The sequence below is a fragment of the Perognathus longimembris genome, chromosome 2 (genome assembly GCF_023159225.1).
Source record: "Perognathus longimembris pacificus isolate PPM17 chromosome 2, ASM2315922v1, whole genome shotgun sequence".
NCBI classification, from domain to species: domain Eukaryota; kingdom Metazoa; phylum Chordata; class Mammalia; order Rodentia; family Heteromyidae; genus Perognathus; species Perognathus longimembris.
In genome coordinates this window covers 44,715,395-44,738,461 of record NC_063162.1, presented here as the reverse complement: position 1 = coordinate 44,738,461, position 23,067 = coordinate 44,715,395, and the positions used below count along the sequence as shown (strand labels likewise).

General features: G+C 52.5%; 1 protein-coding gene across 1 annotated transcript in view; it reads right to left on the bottom strand.

Moving 5' to 3' along the window:
• Tspan15 (tetraspanin 15) overlaps window positions 1–23,067 on the bottom strand; it is a 38,158-nt gene that overhangs the window by 2,836 nt on the left and 12,255 nt on the right. The window contains exons 2-5 of the mRNA XM_048338918.1: window positions 11,070–11,255; window positions 9,419–9,493; window positions 3,019–3,114; window positions 1,137–1,253 (exon numbers count right to left, since the gene is read on the bottom strand). Coding sequence (XP_048194875.1) covers window positions 1,137–1,253; window positions 3,019–3,114; window positions 9,419–9,493; window positions 11,070–11,255 — 474 coding nt within the window. The remainder of the gene's footprint in view (window positions 1–1,136; window positions 1,254–3,018; window positions 3,115–9,418; window positions 9,494–11,069; window positions 11,256–23,067) is intronic.

Here is a 23,067-nt window from a genome sequence, read left to right as displayed (position 1 = left end):
ATCAGGCATCACTTCCTGGGTCATTGTCTCCCCTTCTCTGCACAACAGAGGGGGACAATAAAGGAACAGGTCCTCATTTTCTTCTACAAAGGCGTGAGGTGAACCTGCTACATGGCAGCTCTGGACACAGTGCAGGAGTCACATGCTGAGAGCCTGGCATGTGCCAGCACACATCATGGCTGGGTTGACAAAGCTTATAGCCCCTGCCCCAGGGTTAGGAAGAGAAGAATGGGAAGCAGAGGGGAGGGGCTTGGGCCCTCTCATCACTGGGTCATTTGAATATCAGGGCTTGGTGTGTGGAAGGACTTCCTCACTCCAGGCAACCAGGACCTCTCCTGATCTTCCTACACCTGGCCCTGGGGATGCTCAGGATCTCCCACTGCAGGTCTCTGGAAATCTGTACCGCCCCTCCCCCCCAGCAGTACTGTGGCCCAGAACAGCACCCTACCACAGCAGCTGAGATTGCAGAGTCACTCTCAGGCCAGCACACTCAGCTTGGCAGGGCTCCCAGCTCCAGGGTGAGGCCCCTGCCCATATCTGCTCTGCTCGGGCAGAGGGCAGAGTGGTGCAGACATCAGAGACTCCATGACTGCCCTGGGCAGGAGCAATCACAAAACTTCCTGCTCTGCCACAACCCAGAACCAAGCCATGTCTGCACAGCACACACTCATTCCACACTCAGCTGGGTGAACAATGAGCTCCCTGCACAGTGGGCCACATGACAGGGGAGGTGACCATCAGGAGGCTGGTGCTGGGGAGAGGTGGAGGCTGTGTTTACCTCACCAGATCCCTTCTTCCAAGCGGCAGATGCTTGCTGGGACCTCAAAGCCAACACCACCAGAGACCAAGCACAGGGCCGACGGGGCCCCTCTGCTGGCTGCCCCAGGGCTCCAGCATGTGGCTCTGCACCAGCTGCCTGCCTTGCCACCAGCCCTGCCAACCCCAAGCAAGACACTTGGTGAAGTGTCCTGCCTCCTCATCTGTAAAGTAGGTCCAGTTATAGCTCCCACCTCCTAGACCCGAGTAAGGTCTGAGTTAACACATCCAAGCAGCCAGAAGCTTCCTGAGCTCCAGAAGGCTTTGCCTCTGCCTACCCCCTCCCCCATAGCCAGCAGCGCCCCGAGCCCCCCAGTTACCTTGTTCCTGAGGCAGCAGGTATAGGGCACCCCACAGGCCAGGGGTCCGGGTGCGCTGCAGTCGTGGTACTGGTTTTTGCTCCAGTCTCGGTAGTCCTCCCCACCACAGCACTTGAACTGAGGAGGAAAACAGTGGGAGACAGGAGAGAGGAGTTGCTGCTGTTTCCTGGGACATGGTGGGCAGCAATGGCGCTTCCCTGACCACTGGCGCCCCTTCTCCATCTTCCTGACCCCTGGGGCAGGGGACAACTAGGGGCAACAGACTTTATAGACTCTGGGTCCTGTGAGAGCTGACCACTGCTTCACGCTGACCTTGGGGACCCAGGCCCCTGGCCCATGCTGTCTTAGCTCTGCTCTTTTCCCTGCCCAGCTCTAGCTTCCAGAGGCAGGCAGCACAAAGCTCTGTGGAGGTGGTGACACATGCTGTGCCTCACCCTGTGCTCCGGATGACAGTAGTGAGCAAGGCAGCAGAGAGGCTGAATGAGCACTACATGAAAATGCTTAGAAAGGAGGTGCTGGGTCCCTAGACATGGGAAGAGGGAGAAAGGAATGGGGGGGGCGCTTTGGCTGGTAGGCCACCAAAGACTGCTCTAGGGAGAAAAAGCCAGACAGCACGTGCAAAGGACCTGTGTATTTCAGCTGCCAGCTCAAAGGCAGCGAGCATGTCTGGAGCACAGTGAGCAAGACTGGAAGCCTGAGGTGGGGAGGAAGCAGAGGAAATGTGCAAAGGCCCCGAGGCACAGGAAGTGGGGAGCTGGGGCTGAACTCCAGGAGCAGAAAGTCCAGCAGGGGCAGAAACAAGCCCCTTTCCCGGAGTCCCCACGGTGCCTCTTACCCATCAATGCCTGTCTGCATTCAAGGGGCATTTGCTTTATGACCAGACAGACCCATGCTCAAATCCTCCCACCACATGCCCAGCTGCACACCAGGAGGCAAATGGATCGGCCTCTCTGGGCTTCAGATTCTTATCTGTACATCAGGAGGGGCACTGTGCAGCTCTGCACAGCTGAGCCAGGATTACAAGGAGATACAAATGTCCAGAGAACATTAGTCACTTGGTCCCCATCCCAGAGAAGTGAAATCCCCCATCAGCTATAGGCTGCTTCCAATGCAAACATCTACTCTGCTCTACCAGCCAGCATCTGCAACAGTCCCCCGCCCCCCCATCCCTGGCCTGCACCTGTTCTGTCTGCAGAGACTGGGAGCCAAGGGCGCCGAGATGGTAAAAGCTGAGCCCCACCAAAGGCAGCAAAGGGGAGCCTGCTGAGCCCCCAGAGCCCACCCCAGGAGGAGCTGCCAAGGATGACTGGGCCAACCACACAGTCTGTCTTCACCCTGGAGAGCACAAGATGGCCCCACCCTGCCTGCCATGCTCTGGGGGATGGAGTTTAAAATCCTCGGGGCAATACTTGGGTAGCACTGGTATCCCCCTGCCCCCACCTCCATGCAGGTGGAATCAGACCCTAAGCCTGGAACTCATGAAGATGGTTGTGGAAGAGCTTGGGGGGACAGAGGCAGCTCCTGGCACCTGGGGGCTGGGCAAGGCAGACTTGGTGCTGAGGGAAGCCAGCCCGACCCACGAGGAGGACCCTCCCTGGGGCACTGCCCTTGCTCTGGATAAGCTTGGGGGGGGGGGGGCGGGACTGTAACCAGGACAGGTAAGGTAGGGCAGCTAGGCCAGGCACAGGAAAGGGGCAGAGATGGGCTGTGACTTTGGACTTGGGATTCCCCATCCTGGCGAGATCAGCCATGACTCAACCTGACTCCCAGCTCAGCTGCCACTTGCTTCCTGACCCTTCGCCTCCCACCCTCAAGCAGGGCCCCAATGAGGGGCAAGGTCCTGCAGGCACAAGGCCCACCCCAAGCCCCCTGGACCCCTCACCTGCTTCTGAACGAAGTCCATGATGTTTTTGAAGTCCAGATCATCATAGTAGTTCTCGATTCCTCTTCGAATGTTCTGGTTCAGGAAGTCAATGGTCTATTGAGGAGAAATCAGAGGCCAGCTAGACACAGCTGACGGTCCAGCCTGCTATGGCACGCTCGCCTGCATGCAGCCTCTCCCTCCACTCTCTGCCCTAACACAGGACCTGCTCACACACCCTCCCAAGCCTCCAGTGCTCAGTGCACAGTGCATGCTGGCATCCTGCTGCTGGGTCCCAGCCGCAGCAATTTGGCCCATTTCCCTTACACATCACTGCCCAGGCCTGCCTGCGGCCCCTGGCTCAGGGCAGCTTCCTCCTGGTTCCTGACCTGTGCTCTCTCCCACCAGGGACAGGCTTGGGTTGGAATCTTCCCTTTTGTGCTCTAGACCACTCTTCCATCACTCTTCCACTATCTACCCACCCCACACCATCCCGCCCCACTTTGGGGATACTGAGATTGGAACTAAAGGTCTTATGCTTGCAAGGCATTTTCACACACACACACACACACACACACACACACACACACACACTCACGCACCAACTCCTTTTGCTTTATTTTTCAAGTACTGGCCCAGGGGGATCTAGACTATGTCTGCCTCCCATGTAGTTGGGATTATAGGTATATATCACCAGACCTGGCTTGTTTTGTAGATAAGGTCTCACTAACTTATTTAACCTAGGTTGGCCTGCAACCATGATCCTCCCTTATAGCTGGGATTACAGGTATGTACCACCTGGCCTTCTTCTTTTTTTTTTTTTTTTTGGCCAGTCCTGGGGCTTGGACTCAGGGCCTGAGCACTGTCCCTGGCTTCTTCTTGCTCAAGGCTAGCACTCTGCCACTTGAGCCACAGCGCCACTTCTGGCCATTTTTTGTATATGTGGTGCTGGGGAATTGAACCTAGGGCCTCATGTATATGAGGCAAGCACTCTAGCCACTAGGCCATATCCCCAGGCCCCAGCCACCTGGCCTTCTTGATGGAAGAGAAAATGGAGGCTGCAGGGAATGCAGAACTGCAGAGCTGTGGAGCTAGGAGTAAGAGGCAGGGCAGGGAAGGCAGATGCCTAGCAGGCCTGGAATTCAAGTCCCCTGACTTCCTGCATGGAACACTCTCCCTCTCAGCGCCCTGACCCATAGGCCAGCAGGCAGGGATGAGCCCCACTGGGGAGAGCACTGGCCAGCTGCCCTCTCGCAGTCACGCTGGCCTTTCTGGATCAACAGCCCGGCTGTTGTGCTGCGATGGAGGCACAAAGGCCCCACAGCAGGAAGGGCGGGGGCAGCAGTGCGGGCAGCCCAGCTCCAGGCTCTCAGGGACAATCAGAGCTTTCAGAGCAGAGGCCAAGGACTGGCAGAGACTGGGGACAAAGGGACATTCTTGGCTCTGGTGCCAAAGAGAGGAGCCAGACAGGGCCCAGAGGGCAAGCGCCATGGATGCACTGAGATGGCAGTCCCCCCTCCTCTTCCGGTCCCTGAACTTCCCCTCTGAGCTGCCATTCCCCATTTGTCAAACAGCTCTGGAGGCCAGACCAGATGGGAGGATCAAAGGCTAAGAGAGGTGAGAAGCATCAAGGTCAAGGACAAACTCCCACAGCCCACCATGCCTCATGGTCCAACCTGCAAAACCAGGAGGCAAATGCTCTGTCTCACAGTGGTGTTGTGTGAAGCTCAAGCCAATTAAAGCTACAACAGTGTTTAGCCAAGTCCAGGCCCGGACACTCACATATTTAGTTCCAGATTCTAGGAAGTTGGTCATCAAGAGGACTGCAGTTTGAGACCAGCCTGGAGAAAAAGTTAGTTGAGACCACCATCTCAACAAATAAGCCAGACATGATGGCTCACATCTGTAATCTCAGCCACACAGGTCAAAGGTAGGAAGATCAAAATCTTAAGGCCCCTGAGAACTTACACAAGCAATAACTAAAGCTCCTCCAAGATCCACACTGCTGGGAGACTGAGAATGTGGGAGTGACTCTGTACCAGAAGGGAGACCCAGGCTGAGCTCCTATGTAGGCTCTACGAGGCGCACTGAGCTCACTGGGCCACAGCCCTGCATAGGCCTGGGCCTGGACACCAGGGCAGAGGCTGAGGGAACCTGCTGCCTGCCAGCCACTCAGCCTGACCAGAGTCAGGGGCTGCCTGGCTCAGTCCTGCTGTCCTCCACAGCTGCAGCCCATTCCCAAGCATGGCTGCCTGCACCTCTGGGTGATGAAGGGGCAGCCTGCTGGTGGGAGTGTGGCTGGGTCACCTCAAGACCAGGACACCAGGGCAGGGTCAGTCTGCCACCCAAGGAGGGGCTGGGAATGAGCTCAGAGCACTGAGGGAGGATAGCCAGGGCCCCAGTCCTCCCAACTCCCGGCCCTCTCTGAGTCATTTTCCTCAGAGGGGCCCTGGGCCAGGGAGGGCAGCCCTGCCTCCCTCGGGGAACCCCAGTCTCTCCCCATACCATACCACTTCTCAAGACTGGTGATGGGCAGGTATAGACTCCAGGTTAGGCCTGGGTGGGAATCATCCTTACTGATGGAGGCCGAAGCCTCTTGGAACAGAACCCCTGGAGGAAGAGACACAGTCCTGGGCCATGGGCAGCAGCTGCCTGGCTAAAGGGGCCGGGGGCATGGGTCGCACTGTCTCTTAGGAGTGTGGCACTGTTGTGCCAAGTTGCGAGACGACCACCAAGAAGGCCACCGAGACTCAGACATTCCGAAATGCAAAAGCAAGGCAAGGCTTTATTTAAGCAAGCTGCAACTCGGGCCTCGTCCTACCCACCGACACAGTTAGGTTAGGAGGTTAGGAGGGAGCCCCGAGCTGCGATTACACAGGGCTTAAAAAGGCAAAAAACAGAGTTACAACAATTAGGTGTTTAAGCAAGCAAGATTAGGACACAGGTACAAATGTGATTGGCTCAGGGCTCGAGGCACTCTGGGGGCAGTCAGAGTTAAGCATTCCCAGTGGTTAGAGTTCTTGACCGACTGGGCCCTAATGGGCTTGTCCTGGGTTTGCTCACAGGGCCTGCTTATCTCAGGTTTGCATGGTAAAGTGGGGTTTGCGTGGTAAAGTAGGGCCCGACTTCAAAGTCTGGCACTTCAGCACTACATGTGTACATTGTGCATGTGCACATGTGTGTTGTATGAGCACGTGCGTGTTTTCTGGGGAGATAAGCAGGACATGGTGGCTCCTGTGCTCTGACACAGCCACTGAAGGGGGCAGGGCTGAGTGACAAAGTCCCACGAGGTGGCCAGGCTGTGCCATTTTCTGACAGTGAAGTATCTGCCAGGATCCCCCTGCCCAGCTCCACTTGGGGATGTGAGGGGCCCAAGTGAGGCACAGCGGGAAAAAGGAACAGCTGTAAGCCAGGTCACACTGGCAGAGGCAGTTCCAGAGTGGCCCAGAATACCACCAGGCACAGCACTGGCCAGGCTGGGCATGGTGGCATGGCCAGGCTGAGCTCAGGAAGCCATGAGCAAGCCCACAGCAACGGGCTTGCCACGGGGCGAGCAGCTGCTCTCAGAACCCACAGACAAGGCAGAGCGCTCCACTCTACTCGCTGCTTTTAGATCCCATTTTTCCCACTCTGAGGCCTCGCCATGCCCTGCTGGGAGAGGTCTTGTTTGCAGTGGACGAGGACTTGAAGAAGGGGGGATCCCAGGGGCTAGAGGGAGTCTGGGGGGGGGGGGTCCTCTGGCCCCTGCAGGCTGCCCGAAAGCCTCCATTGCTTCCTTGGCAGTTGAGACCCGGGGTTGGCAAGCCGGGCCTCTGGCAGCACAGCCATCCCCAAGTCCAGTGAGGCGTCAGGACTCGGAGAAGGGTGTCAGCCTTCCTCCTTCCTCGGGCCTGTGCTGAGACATCACCGTGAGGCTGCTCAGTCCTCTAGGAAGTGGGGAGCTTGTCCCTGTGGGCCGAGCCCTGACAGAGGTACAGTGTGCTATCTCAAGAGGCAAAGAGAATCCATGAGGCAGAGCAGAAAGGCCCCTTGGAAATACTTTCCAGCGTCTTCCTCACACTAGGTCAGCACCTGTGGAGGGTCCTGCAGTCTCAAGCAGTTCCAGATAGAGGGCACACCTGGTGGTCCAGTCAGGCCTTCTCTACACAGAGAACCGCTCGCTGGCAGCCTGGTTCCGGAGAAAGATGGATGTGCACAGGTGCTCAGCCAAGGAGGCTACAGTGCCACCTGTTTTCTCCTGACCTCAAGGTGGCCCAGAGCCAGCTAGTGCCAGCGCCAGGAGAGGATACCAGGCTGGGGCTCCCTGGGACTGTGATGTCCTCCTGAGACTGACAAAGAGGCCGCCCTGCCCCCACCTGTCCTGCTGGTGGAGGCAGAGGGAAGGAGGCCCAGGAGACAAGACAGATGGAGCAGCTATAGCCCCAGGCCACTGGGGCCCCTGCCCAGCTGTGCTCATTTCTATCATCCCCATAGTCTCAGATGCCCCCAGATGAGACTGGGATGACAGTGGGTATTGGGAGGCCTTGGACAGGCATGGGCTGCTCAGGTCTTCTTCGCAGAGTGATGTTAAGTCACCCCCTGCCCCATGTCCCCTGCCCTCTGATCTAGGTGGGGCCCCATCCCAGCCCCAGAGCAAACTCTGCTCCCCCACATACCCAGACTTAGAAAAGCCACTTCACTCTAGCCTGACAACTGTCCCCCACCCCCACCCCCAGCCCCAGCCCTGCTCAGAGGCTAATGGAAGGTTTCTCCTCAGTGTGGTCTGGCTTTTTTTGCTTAAGGCTAGTGCTCTACCACTCAAGGCACAGCTCTAGTTTGAGTTTTTTGGTGGTTAACTGTTGATAAAAGTCTCATGGACTTTTCTGCCTGGGATGACTTCCAACTTCAATTCTCAGACTGAAGTAGCTAGGACTCCATTGATATGATAGGAACCATCCCTCCGCTGGGACTCACCCAACAGGAAGCAGACCTGGGTCTGCTTAGGTCCCACGACAGGAGACCCAAGCAGAGCAAGCCCTGCCCTTGCTTCCACCTGCTCACACCCATGAAGAGCAAGGCAGAGACCAGATGTCAGATTGTCTGATGGCTCTGGCCAACCCAGACACTGGGACAGCCACACTGCCTTGGACTCAACTTGTGATGAGAAAGATGAGTTGACCATAAATAACCCTAACGGTCGGTCCCCAAAGCAACTGCAAGGTCAGGAGCCATGCTGGCTGGATACTCGGGGTTGACACTGAGCGGGGGGGGGGGGGGGGGGGGGGGGGGCGGGCGGGGAGGGGGAGAGAGAAGCCTGGGCTTCAGCACTTAGGCCCTGCCCCAAACCCATCACTAACCCCCAAACAAGAGGAAGGAAGACAAGGATAACAGGAGAAAAGATGGAGCCCGGGGAGAAGTCAACTCCACCCCAACATTAGCTTCTTGGGGAAGTTTGGGCTAGGACAGCCCTCTGCCATTTGAGCCACATCCCTAGTCATTTAGTTTGTTTTTTGGCTAGTGTACTAACTTTGCCAGGGCTGACCTTGGGCTTTGAGTCTCCCATCTCCACCTTCCAAGTAGCTGGGACCACCAGTATGCACCATCAATACCCAACACATCTTCGACGTTTTGCCCAGGCTGTTCTTGAAATGAGATCCCCTATCCCTACTTCCCAACTAGCTGGATTACAGGCACAAGCCACTGTACCTGGCTGCAGTCATTCTTTCAGACTATCACCACCAAAACTCCATGAGCTAGGAGTCACTATCCTTAAGGAAAATACACACATATAGACTGCAATAAAGGAGTTGGGGAATCTTTCCAGCATGGTTGAGACCTCATGGTACAAAGCCTGCTGTAGCAATGCCCTCTCATCCTGTCTCTTCCCTTGTTCCTGCACCCAGCACATAGTCCAAGGCATACACCATATCCTACCATCTCAGCCCAGGCTGACTGTCTCCACTTTGACCCCCAAGCTGCTGTCTCTTCTTCCTGGGCCACCACCACTGCCCAGCTGCCCTCCTATGTTGCCCCCGCTCCCCTACCACCCGTTCTCCACAGAATGAAGTATACATGGGATCATATCCCTTCTCCATATGGAACTTTCCACAGGCTTGTACTGCCTTTCAAAAGCACTCTGAGCTCCTAACCTGTGGACTACAGAACCGAAGTGAATCCTGAGTTAGTCAGGCAACCCATCTTCCATCCCTTTCCCCAGAATACTGCCAGCCACGCAGCTCCATCCACACTGCTCAGCGGTCCCCTCTGCCTGCACCCTGGCCAGCTAGCCCTTTTACTGTCCCTCACCATCCTCAAGGTCATCCTGCCTCACCATCTTCTATGCTGGTTCACTTGATCAGTGCAAGGTGCAAGCCCCAGGGGAGACTGTCCACCTGCTCACATCGTGGGTGCTCAGTGCACAAGTGGCCAATGATGAACTTACCTGGTTCCGGAAGATCAAGGCCACCACGCCACCAATGAGCTCCATGATGAGGCAGATGCCAAGGACGTACATGAACTGGAAAACAAAATTCGGAGGTTGGCCTGGAGAGGGTTAAGGAGGGCAGGGGGCATGAGCACAGGTCAGGCACTATCAGGAGAGTAGCTTCTGTGGCCGGCTCTGGGCCAGCTGCCTTTCCTCCTTGAGGATACAGGACGTGGACAGCTGGGTCTCAGAAAGCCTGTCTCCAGAGCCAAGGGGCAGAAAGAGTGACTCAGCCACTATTACCCACGTTTGTCCCAGGGGTCCTTGCCAAGGCCTGGGTGGACAGCTGCCCTTCCTCCACCAGCAATTGGAGAGCTGAGCCTGCTCCAGCACAGCCAGAGGGGACAGGCCTTCCTGATGGGCTAGCTGGTAGTGTTCCAAAACATGCAGAAGTGGCTTTGCAGGCAGCCCCGAGTGTGGGAGGGGCACACCTAAGCTTAGAGGGGACCCACTCCAGCCCTTTACAGAAGAGCAAGCATCAGCCTGTGTACACATGGCTCATGCCCGTAACCCTAGCTACTCAGGAGGCTGAGATCTGAGACACCCGCCCGCTGGGTTAAGTTCTTCCTTAATCAAGGCAACTAAGCTGGAGTTTGAGAGTCAGTCCAGCACAGATGGGTCATGCCTGTAATCCTAGCTCCTCAGAAGGCTGAGATCTGAGGATCAAGGTTTGAAGCCAGCCTGGGCAAGAAAGTCTGGGAGATTCTTTTTTTTTTTTTTCTTGGAGATTCTTATCTCCAATTAACCACCAAAAAACTGGAAGTGGACCTGTGGTAGAGTGGCAGAGCTCTAGTCTTGTACAACAAAGCTCAGTGACAGTGCCTAGGCCTTGAGTTCAAGCCCCAGGATATTCTCTCTCTCTCTCTCTCTCTCTCTCTCACACACACACACACACACACACACATGCGTGCGCGCACTTGAGCAAGTATCATCCATACATTCTGAGGATGGAAGCTGGATTGGGTTGGACTGTAAGGGTTTCTTGGATGAAGAGAGACAAGGAAGGCAGGATACAGGGGAGAATGGAGTGGATCTGGGCACATGGCACCCCAGCCCCTCACCTTCAGTATACGGGTACAAATTGGGATGACTGTACCCTCTGACCCCAGGATGGACACAAGACCTGGCCAGGCCCATAGGGTCCTGAGAGTGACCAACATTTCCAGAACAGATGCCCTAAGATGAAAAGCATTAAGGAGGGCTGGGAGGAAAGTCAGTGGGGTTCACTCTCCAAGCAGCCCAGCATGCAAAGCCCTGGGCTCCATCCCATCACCGAAGCTGCATTGAGCACCACCAAGAAAGATGACCCAGCTTTGTCTAGCAGACACCATCTGAACCCAGCAGTTTGCTGGCTATAGGAGCTGATGGTTGCTCTTCTGAGTGTGCTTTCTCCAATGGCAGCCAGAAGCCCCGATAAACAGTTATGGTGAGAAAAAACAGTATTCAAATTATCTTGCATATGCAAATGTGGAGGCTGTGCTCCCTCCACGATCTAGAAAACACCCAGAGGAATTGGGTTGTGAGAAAGAGTGCAGGACCCAAGCTGATCAGGGCCCAAGGCCCCCATAGCCACCTCCCTCCCGCAGGGGGTTAGGCACCACTGACTCACCGCCTGGAGAAGGCACAGGTTGTCCCGGAGGGACGCCAGCACCCCAATAAAGGAGACGATGAACATGACAACTCCAAGGAGGATGAGGATGATGGCTGGGGCCAGGAAGGCACTTTCCAACGTTTTGTACTTCTGTCGCTCAACCTCTGCGTAGATCCCCACAGACAGGACCAAACCCCCGATCAGCTACAACAGAGGGCAGAGAGTGAGATAAGGGGTGGCAGGTCACCACAGATCTTCCTCAAGGAGTTCATCTAGCCAGGCATGCTGGCTCACACTTGTCATCCTGGCAAATCCGGAAGTAGAGATCTGGAGGACAGTGGTTTGAGTACAGCCTGGGCAGAAAATTACCAAGACCCCCCATCTCATCAGTAAGCTGGGCCTGGTGGCATATACCTGTCATTCCAGCCATATGGTGGCATATGGGGGGAGGAATGAGTAGGAAGATATTGATCCAGGCCAGTTTAGGCAAAAACAAATAAATAAATACATAAATAAATAAATAATATAAAACACACACACATGCATCTGTATATGACCCTATCTGAAAAAATAACTACACCAAAGAGGGCTGGGAGTGTGACTTAAGTGGCAGAGAACCTGCCTGGTAAGCACAAGGCAATAAATTTTTTTTTTTTTTTTTTTTTTTTTTTTTTTTTTTTTTGGCCAGTCCTGGGCCTTGGACTCAGGGCCTGAGCACTGTCCCTGGCTTCTTCCCGCTCTCAAGGCTAGCACTCTGCCACTTGAGCCACAGCGCCCCTTCTGGCCGTTTTCTGTATATGTGGTGCTGGGGAATCGAACCTAGGGCCTCGTGTATCCGAGGCAGGCACTCTTGCCACTAGGCTATATCCCCAGCCCCACAAGGCAATAAATTTAAGCCCCAGTGCTACCCACACATATACAAAAAAATCATCTAGGACTCTGGCAGCTGCCATTGGGAGGCTCCCCCCCAGGGGGTCCATGCATGAGGGACTCTGTCATGGGCCAGACTGTGTTCCAGAAAAATCCTCTGCTAAGTGCTACCCACTACCCCCCGCACCCCCCCCACCCCCGTTACCTCAAAATGTGACTATTTGGAGTTAGGGCCTTTAAAGTGGTAGTTAAGTTAAAATGAGATCATCAAGGTGGCTCTGGTCCAATATGGCTGGTGTTCTTGTAAGAAGAAATACATGAAGACCAGGGAGAAGACGCCATCTACCAGCCAAGGAGAAACCTCAGAAGAGACCAGCTTTCAGTACCTTGACCATAGACTTGAACTGTGAGCAAGTAAAAGCGTGCTGTGGCCTAAGTCTCTCAATCTGTGGCGCTTCCTGTTACAGTAGCACATGGGAACTGACACAGTCCTATATCTCCTCTTGCTTTAGAGGATAGTGCTGGCAGTCAGGGAAAAGGCCCAAGAACAGGGTTTGAGTCACAGCTCTGCCATGTGCCTTGCTTTGGAGACAGGCACTGACCCCATGAGTCTGTGTTCTCATTTGAAAAACGGGTGTGGCCTTGCCCACTTCGGCCCTGCTCACCCCCACAGTGTTGTGAGAGGCTCTTCTTAGGTGACAAAGCTGAGAAGCCACATACCCCAATGTGTGGGTCACACAGGCAGGTTACCTGAGGAAGCTGCAGGGAGGGAGAAGAGACATTTCATGTGGCACAAGGAACTGACTTTCAGGATGACATCAGGGAAGCTAAGAGTAGAACAGGAGGAACTGAAGGGGAATTTTTTTTTTTTTTTTTTTTTTTTTTTTTTTTTTGCCAGTCCTGGGCCTTGGACTCAGGGCCTGAGCACTGTCCCTGGCTTCTTTTTGCTCAAGGCCAGGACTCTGCCACTTGAGCCACAGCGCCACTTCTGGCCATTTTCTGTATACATTGTGCTAGGGAATCGAACCCAGAGCTTCATGTATAGGAGGCAAGCACTCTTGCCACTAGGCCATATTCTCAGCCCTTGAAAGGGAATTTTAAGGAGAATTTCCTTATCAACTTTTCTATCAGCAAAAAACACACTACATAGCCAGGGGTGTTGGTAGCTCATGCCTGTGATGCTAGCTGAGATCTAAAGATCATGGGTTGAAGCCAACCTGGGTAGGAAAATCAGCGAGACTCTTATGTGCAATTAACCACCAAAACGTCCGAAGTGGAGCTGTGGCTCAAGTGGGAGAGCGCTAGCCTTGAGCAGAAAAGCAAAGCTAGGCTCCTCACAGCTGTCGCAAGCACATGTGTTCACCATAGGGCCTTCGCATTCTCACTACTGAGGGTCACTACTGACATCCAGGTGGCTCACTCCTCCACCTCCTCTGTCTTTGCTCAGAGGCCTTTGGGGGCCACCTTATTTAAAGCATATTATTTAAGGTAATCCTAGCTCTCTGGAGGCAGAAGCAAGAGGATCTGAATTGCAGACCAGCCTGGGCTACACAGTGTAACACTCAAGTGTGGCTGGAGGTATAGCGGGGAAGGGGAGACCCTTTCAGTGAAATGCCTCAGTCCTTTTTCCTGTTTGATTTTCCTTCTTTGCATTTTTATTTTATTTATTTATGTTTTTGCTGGGGCTGGGGCTTGAACTCAGCCTGGGTGCTGTCTCTGAGTTTCTTTTGCTCTACCACTAGTGCCACTGGAGCCACAGTGCCACTTCTAGCTTTTCTGAGTAGTTGATTGGAGATAAGAGTCTCATGGACATTCCTGCCCAGGCTGGCTTCAAATTCGAATCCTGAGTACCTAGGATTACAGGCAGGAGCTACTGGCACCCCACTCCCCTTTGCATTTCTGAGCGTTTAGCATATGACTGAATTGCTCTGGGATTTTGTTGTCTTCCCCCTGGGAAGCTCAGCTCAGGCCAGCAGGGCTTTCCAGACCTGGTGGGCATCTCCAGCACCTGGCAGTCCTGGTGCTGCGGAAGCACAGAAGCACAGTCTGTTTGTAGTCTGATAACAAACAAGGGCTGGACTTTCCACAGATCCCAGGGTTTGAGTCACATGTTCTTTCCCTGGCCTCCTACTAGCAGCCCAAGGATGCCAGCTTCCTGGAAGATGGGGAAAGGTCATTCAGCCACTGGACTTCACTGAGCTGAATGCAGGATGGATTGCATCCAGAAGCCAGTGCTGGGCTAAGGCCCAGTGGGGGGGGTGTTGGGGGACAGCATGGTGTGCCAGGGGCACATGTCCTATATGCTCCACTGGGGACAGAGTGGTCCACCTCACTTGGACATCTACCCAAGCCTTCCACAGATGCTAATAGGCTCCCAGGAGCATGGTTTCCCCACAAATCTCCTGGGCATCTACAGAAAGCCAAGGAGGACCAAGAAGAACAGTGTCTGCTTCCTCCTGAGCACTGCCAAGTGACAGGGGCAAATCACAAATAGAACCCACGATACAGAAACACACTGACAGAGGACAACCAGGAAGCCAGCTCCCCTGGGCCTGGTGCTGGCTGTATGTTAAGGCTGTGCTGTCCCTCCTGGTGGGAAAAGATCATTCATTAACAGAGACTAGAAGGAACACCTCTGTGCACCTGTGGGATGGGATGAGCTTAGAGCACAACAGACTCTGCAGCCATCCATGTGTTGACAATCTGGCCATATCGGGAAACTACAAATAGAGGGATGGTAACCCTGTGGTGCACTTAAAAATGTGCAAGAAGTGGATGCACATGTGCGCACGTGTGCACACGCGCACGCACACACACACAGAGAAACTTCAGTCAGTAAATGGAAACCTCAAAAAAAATCTACCAGGCTGGCAATGTGGCTTAGTGGTACAGTGCTTGCCTAGCATGCATCATGCCCTGGGTTCAATTCCTTAGTACCACATAAACAGAAAAAGCTGGAGATGGAGCTGTGACTCAAGAGGTAGAGTAATAGCCTTGAGCAAAAAGAAGCCAGGGACAGTGCTCAGGCCCTGAGTCCCCAAGCCCCAGGACTGGCAAAAAAAAAAAATCTACCTTTGAGAAATAAGATTAACCAGAGGCTGTCTAGTTTACCTGGTTAGGCAAATTCCAAACCTAGAGCATGGTAAAGTAATTGTTAAAGTCTAACTTCATCTGTGATCTCTAGAACTGTGGGCTCAGCCAAATGTCAACAGGGCAAAGTGGTGTATGCCTGTAATCCCAGCACTCAGGAGGCTGATGCAGGAGTACTGCCACTTCAAAGCCTGCTTCAAAAGAAAAAATCGTAAAATGCCCACATCTGAATTATTCCACCTAGCAGGAATTGTCAACTCAACTAAACCCCAACCCCGAATGAAGCCAGAGAGCCCTCCAGTTCATACTAAAGATGATCTATGGGGGTCTTGGGTAATCTAAGACTTCCCGAGGCACAGAAGTCAGAGCCCAGGCCTGGCATGAAGAGGACATTCAAAGACGCAGCAGTTTGCGGGTGGCAGAGATGGCGTTTTGCACTTTTGCAAGTTCTCGCTCCGCCACTGACCTCAAACAACTATTCCATCTTAGTGTTTTTGGAGCTGACCCTCTATGCTGTGGAGAGTTTCAGGTCTCCCATCCTCAGAGGAGTCCTCTCTCCTGTAGTGTGATGACAGGACCATGACATGTCCCCCACCCACCCTCCTTCCTGTCCTGACATGCTCACCTTTGGAAATCATTACTCCTCAAGCTCTGGAGCTGTCACTAGCTCGCTCAGTTTGGTTGGCACAGAATGGACCTTGGCTCTCTGAAGAAAGGCAAGAGGTGGCTTCTCTTTCTGTAGGCTCCCTGGAGCCCTGGGACCCCTGCAGGACCAGCTCTTGGCAGAAAACCAAACTTCCCCAGTTCTGATCTCATTTCCCCTATTAGAAGGCATTGCCATTTCTGTTACGTAATCTCAAGACATTTCCAGGCCACACAAACCACAAAAAAAGGCACAATGGAGCCATGGCAGCCAATCCCCCGCCACTGCCCTATGCCACTGTAGGCCACATTGTCCTATTAGCCAAAGATACCATCACCTGTCTTCCTCACATACCTCTCTGCACATAATATAGGCTGGTTCAGAGGGACTGAGGGCACAGGGAGTGTTGGCACAAACCTCCCCAGGAACTTCAAACTTTCCAAATGGTATTTACATCTCTGATGACATCAGTTTATCCATATGAGTAGAAGACTATCTGTCAATGCCAGCATACAGCCCTATCCACTCCTCTCTCTCTCTGCTAATTATAGCCCTTCCTCAGGCAGCAGGCCACCCAGCCCAGTGCAGGAAGCAAATGGCCCATTTGTCAAGCAGGACAGCTTCAGCTAAACAGGCCTGGAAGTAGGAGGACATGGCATACCCTTGTGAGGCCACAGAGAGGAAGAGTGTGCTGCTGGCAGCCTGTGTCGGGCCCCAGATCCCAGACTTTACAACCAGGCAGAGGAGTCCTGTCTACCCAAGTATGAACCGGGTCCCCTCAGAGTCCTGCAGGCCAGAACTCAGCTCCCTCCTGGGCAGGGTCAGGCCCAGCTCCTCAGTGCTGCTAGGAAACAGAGACCCTGTGCCATATGTCAGCACCTATGTGTCCTTCAAGAAGCACCCAGCAGAGCTGGGAATATGGCCTAGTGGCAAGAGTGCCTGCCTCATATACATGAAGCTCTGGGTTCGATTCCTCAGTACCACATATATAGAAAACGGCCAGAAGTGGCACTGTGGCTCAAGTGGCTGAGTGCTAGCCTTGGCAAAAAGAAGCCAGGGACAGTGCTCAGGCCCTAAGTCCAAACCCCAGGACTGGCAAAAATAAAAAAGAGGGCTGGGAATATGGCCTAGTGGCAAGAGTGCTTGCCTCATATGCATGAAGCCCTGGGTTCGAGTCTTCAGCACCACATACATAGAAAATGGCCAGAAGTGGTGCTGTGGCTCAAGTTGGCTGATTGCTAGCCTTGAGCAAAAGGAAGCCAGGGACAGTGCTCAGGCCCTGAGTTCAAGGCCCACGACTAGCAAAAAAAAAAAAAAAAAAAAAAAGAAGCACCCAGCAGAGGCAAGTGTACACTTCACAGAGACCCAAAAGGTCTATTTTCAGCCTAAAGGCACATACCAATCTCCTACTGTGTATTAATAACCACTGGGTCACCACAAGACTGGATATGGGGCAAGATGCAGGGAGGACAGAGGAAAAGTGGGAAATGTCCATCAGGGAGCCTTTGAGTTGGAATGGAGGAAAAGTCCACACCTTTCCTCTACCTTTGCTATAGTTTGGGTACCAAGTGTTCTCCAAAAGTCCACATAGTAAAGGATTGCTCCCCAAATTGGAGTTTACTGGGAGGTGGTAGCTCCTGTGGGAGGTGGGGCCTAGTGGGAGGGGCATAGGTCACTGGGGAGTGTACTCCTGAGGGAGACAGGGGACCCTCACCCCTTCTTTATTCTACTCTGGTTGTGTTTATTCCTCCCCATGCCATTTACATGATATGGTGCCTCCCCAGATCCCAAAACTGGGCCACTATCCACCAATAAACCTTTCCTCTTCATAACGTTGATTGTCTCAGGCACATTACAGGAATAGAAAGCTGACTAACATAACTTATAACTAAAATGAGGGCCTGCATCTGCTTCCAGCTCTTCACGTCTTCTATTGGTCTTTCTGTCTCTAGCAAACCCTCCTACTACTGTTGAGGCTATAGCCTTGTAACCCATCCCCCTTCCTGTCTTCTTTGCAAGTGTCCTGCTCAGTCCTAGATCTGCATTCTTCCATGTCTAGTTTAGAATCACCACATCAGCCTTCATGAAAAGCAAAGCACTGAGCTTTGCTTGGAACCATATTGAATCTAGACTCAGGATGGGGAGAATTGACCATTCTTAATCAAATCTGCTGCCCCATGAGCATGGGTTGTGGGTTAGCCCTTTTGATGTATGACCTCTCTACAGATACCTTAAAAAACAAACAAATAAACAGGGTCTCGCTAAGCCAAGGATGGCCTCGAACTCATGATCCACCTGTCTCAGCCTCCTGAGTGCTAGGATTACAGGCATGTTTGTCTGTCTTCCTTAATAATGGCACTCTTCACCTCCCTCAAGCTTTCCTATGCTGTCTGGCAGCTAGGGAGAACCTCCTAGAAGTGCTCTGGAGGCTGTCTGAGAAGGCCTTGAGCTAGGCCTCTGTGTGGGAGCATGGCCTTTGAAAAACAAGCCTCTCTAGGAAGCAGTGGGCCATCCATCTGCTTTCAATCCCTCCTGTAGGCAGAGACTCACATACACAGCACATTCCAGGCCATGAGGGAGCTGTGCAGTCTAGCCAGCACAGAGAGGAATTTCTAATCAGGAGCAACCACAACACAGGAAAGACTGTGTGCTGAGCTGCTAGAATCCCCGCGGTCAGTCAGGCAGAATGTAGGCAGCCAGGTGGGAATAGCATAAAAGATAACAGATCAGGGTGTGGAGACAAGATACAGAGCCATTAATTACATCCTTCAGGGAGACCAAGAAAGAAGCATTCAGTGAACCTGAAGGAGGACTGGGGTCTCACTCTGCGCACCTAGGCCCTTGGACAGCCCCCTGTATCTGCCTAGTGGAATGAGTTGGAGGAATGACATAGCTTCAGATGCTGCTAAGCCCAAAGAAGGAGCTCTGTGGGATCCCATTCTGGCACAGAGCCCTGTAGGCATAAGAACAGAGTGACTCATGTTGAATGTGAAAACCATGGAAACCCTGCTGGGAAGAAGAGGAGTTGAAAGCAAAATCATCTCCACCCAATGCCCTCTTCTCCCTGGTTTCCCCTCCATCCCTCTCCAGACTCCCTGTCTCTCTTGCCACCCATGAGTTTTAACCATAACCTTTGAGCCTCCCCCACAGTCCATGGGTCTTGGTGTCTGCTGACTATCTTCCCCGCATCGGCTTTGGGCCTGGAGTATGGGTAGGCTGGTGGACGTGGCTTAGGAAGTAACTGACCAGGACACTGAAACAAGAGCAGAGTGGTTACTTCCTCCTAGGAGACAAGGGAGAACTATTTGACTAAGCCTGGAAGGACGACTTCATGTACCTGTTTTTAAGAGTCTCCCACAGTACATTCCAAGGTAACTAGGTAGAGTAGCTCTTTGGAAAGAATCCAAAATGTTAGCCTTGGGATGGATAAGCCAGATCCTGAGGTTAGAATTGAGTAAAGGGGCCATGTAAGGGTGAATTTCCTATGGACTAAATCCTAAGGACTGGGGAGGTAGCCAGGCATGTTAGGTCATGACTACAATCCTAGCACTCAGGAGGAAGAGGCAGGAGGATCTACTGAGAAGCTAGCCTGGATTTTATACCAACCTAAGGCCAAAGTGAGCTACACATTGAGAGTCTGTCTCAAAACCAACTAACCAACTAAACAACTAAAAGTGATTTGAGAGTTTTTCCCTGTGTCCTGGAGCAGGTAAAGTATCTACCACAAAGCAAACGTGGGGATCACCACCTATGCCAACACCCAAGTCTGACTCTCTGTGGCCACAGCTGGCTGGCCCACAGGTAGATTCCATTCTCACACTGCCTTCCTGGTAGTAGCGTCAGATCCTGCAAGTTCAACGGCTCAGTCTCATAAGATGGCTCCACCTTGAAGTATCAGTCATAAGTCCAGGCCTCAAAGTTCAGCCCTTGAACCAATCCTATAAGCCCCGGTTCCCATGACCCCACGTTCATTTCTCCCATCCCAGACTAACTTTGGACTGGGAAAGTTCTTGGAGAACTTGGTAATCAATCTGGTAGGAAAGATAGGCCCCAGCCCACATAGTCATCTGAGGCAAAGGACAAGGAGGGGCTGCCTTACACACTGGTAGTGGCCTGGCGTGGCCATGTCTGTGCCCAAGCAGCCAGCAGTAGCCCTGGGTCCTGCAGCTCTTGGTGAGCATTTCCTCCCAGTGCCTAGCATAGGGCCAAGTATGGACAGTAGAGCCTGCGGTCCAGGAAGAAGGGCTTCCATTGGGAGAGGCAGCCTGTGAGAGAGGTGGCTCCTATGGGGGCCCAAGCTCCACATGGCTCTCTGGCCTGGGAAGTCTTTCCACATATGCTATCTTCCTGTTCCTCTCCAGGGGAGGACAGGCCCAGTAGGTCTAGGCAGATAAGGCATAGTGCAGGTGGGCACCATCATACAATCCCATCCCCTCAGGTATCCAAACCTGTAACATTCAGGGTTCAGAGGAGTCCTGGAAACCTTCTGCCAAAAGGAAGCTGGCTGGAGTGCAAGGACTTAATACTGTTTTCCAATGTAAAAGAGACCTTTGGGGACAACTGAAGCACTGTTACTGAACTGGCCATTTTCTTAGGCATAAAAATGGTATGGTCATGTCCAAGAGCATTCTGGGTTGTTATTTTTAAGAAACAAATCCAGAGATACATTTCTTTAAAGAAAGATACTTTTTTTCAGAAGCATACGATGTCAGGCACCAGTGGCTCATGTCTATAATCCTAGCTAGTTGGGAGGCTGTGATCTGAGGATTGTAGTTCAAAGCCAGCCCAGGCAAGAAAGTCTGAGACTCCTATCTTCCGTAAACTACCACCCCCCCCCCAAAAAAAAAGCCCAAAGTGGAGCTGTGGCTCAAGTGGAAGAGCACTAGCCTTAAGGAAAAAGCAGTTTAAGACAGACAACTCTGAGTTCCCTAGACCCTGGTACTAAAAAAAAAAAAAAAAAGAAGAAGGAAAGAAAGAAAGGAAGGAAGGAAGGAAGGAAGGAAGGAAGGAAGGAAGGAAGGAATCTTGAGTTTATGAGGTGAATTGTTCTGGTGTCTTCTACTTCCTCTGTGATGGCCAGATGTCAGAGTTGACTCTAGATGGTAATGAACTGCTCCAGAGCATCATTCTTTTGCCTTTTCTGTTAGAGTGTTTCACAAGCAAGTTAAGAAAGCAAGTCTGGTATTTCCCAACAAGCCTGGTTGCATCTGAACTGTCTTCCTGCTGGTGGCTGGCAGAGATATATAGGAGGCCTGACATGGATGGCCTTGCCTGGACTGGCATTATTGCTCAAACCAGGTATTTCACCAACTCCTAACAGGAGCTAAATATGGGCTACAAAGGGAGCCTACCTATTAGACATCCAAGTGAAGTACCAGGAAACAGGATGCCCAGAGCTTTAGAACATGTGCCTCACTATGCATGGGAAAGACCCAGAGAACAGCAGAGGAGGAGGGTAGGGGAGGACAGCAGAGGAAGATGGCTTAGCCCCTTAGATCCTTCCTTCTCTGCTTTAAGAAAATTAGGATGCTGTGGACACTGTAATCCTAGCTATGCAGGAGGCTGAGATCTGAGGATCATGGTTCAAAGCCAGCCTGGGCATGCATGAAAGTCTGTGAGACTCTTATCTCCAATATTAATCACCAAAAAGCTGGAAGTGGCACTATGGTTCAAGTGAAAGAGTGCTAGCCATTGGGCTGGGAATATGGCCTAGTGGCAAGAGTGCTTGCCTCATATACATGAGGCCCTGGGTTCGATTCCTCAGCACCACATATACAGAAAATGGCCAGAAGTGGCGCTATGGCTCAAGTGGCAGAGTGCTAGCCTTGAGCAAAAAAGAAGCCAGGGACAGTGCTCAGGCCCTGAGTTCACGGCCTAGGACTGGCAAAACAAACAAACAAACAAAAAAACCAAAGAGTGCTAGCCATGGACAAAATAAGTTCAAGGACAGTGCCCAGGCTCAGAGTTCAAGCCCCAGGATCAGCACCAGAGAGAGACAGACAGAGAGAGAGACAGAGAGAGAGAAAGGAAGGAAGGAAGGAAGGAAGGAAGGAAGGAAGGAAGGAAGGAAGGAAGGAAGGAAGGAAGGAAGGAGTTAGGATGAGAATGTGCAAACAAACTTGATGGTGAAACCCCAGTGCTGCGAGAGGAGGAAAAGACCCTGGTGCATCCACCTGAGGGCTGGGTTGTTGTGATGATGCAAAGAGGGTGGCAGCTGGAGACACTCCACCACTTAGAAGCTGTGCGACTCTGGGCAGCCCTTCACCCTCTCCACTGACATCCAGGAAAGGCATGGTCAATTTCTTCCAATAAGAAGAGCATAGATTATGCCCCAAAGATCCTAGACAAGTGGAGGCACACCCACTAGGAACGTCCATGTATCTCTCCACACATCTCAGTGTGGGCCAGCTACCTGTGCTGTTATTGACCTGATAGTTTTCTTTAAATGACTTTTTTGAAAATAAATATGTTCCTGCCCTAACCAAAATATCTGTGAACTCACTGTTTTGAGGTATTCATTGTTTTCTCAAATATACATTATACCTATTATATACATATTGGAATTTAATCTACCAGGAATAAGGAATAGCTAGGCACTGACCTGACCTAACCCCTTCACTTTGCAGATTGAACTGTGCTGCCCAGAGAGGGATTGTCATTCCCCAAGGTCTCACAGTGAATTAGCCCCTGAGCAGCAGCTGTGACCCAGTTCTCCAGCCTCCCGGGCCAGTGCTGTCTCCACTAGAACCCCCACCCCCATCCTCTCATCAATAAGGGGAGTTCTCACGCCCTGCCTATCCTCTCCAAAAGAAAAGAACATGTTCTGAGGGACAATGATGCTGCTGGCTCCACTTCCTCCTTCCTGCATCTTCAGGGAGCTCAAGGGGACCTAGGCCAAGGGGCCTCTGACACTCAGCGTTGGGAAGCCCCTTCCTTTCCCACACTGGGCAGCAGTCAGCCCACTTCCTGGAGGGTGGGGGTGGGGTAGCTCCTCTCCAGCAGAACCTGAGGAGATCAGAGGCCCCCATATGCCAAGAAAATGTTTGACAAATGACTAAACAATTGAATTAACCAGCAAACAACATCTCTAAGGAAGAAAAGTTCTCAGACTGGGTGTAGTGGCACATACCTGTAACTCCAGCACCCAGAAAGTCCAATCAGAATGGTACTGATGGCTGATGCCTGTAATCCTAGCTACTCAGAAGCCGAGAGCCAGAGGATCCTGGTTCAAAGTGATCCCTGACAGAAAAGTCTACAAGACTTCATCTTCAAAATAACCAGCAAAATGCCAGGCTGGAGTTGTGGCTCAAGTGTACAGAGCTAAGCCCTGAGTTAAAGCCCTGATATTGGCAAGAAGAAGGTGGCAAAAGAGAAAGAGAAGAAGGAAGAAGTAGCAGCAGCAGCAACAAAAGG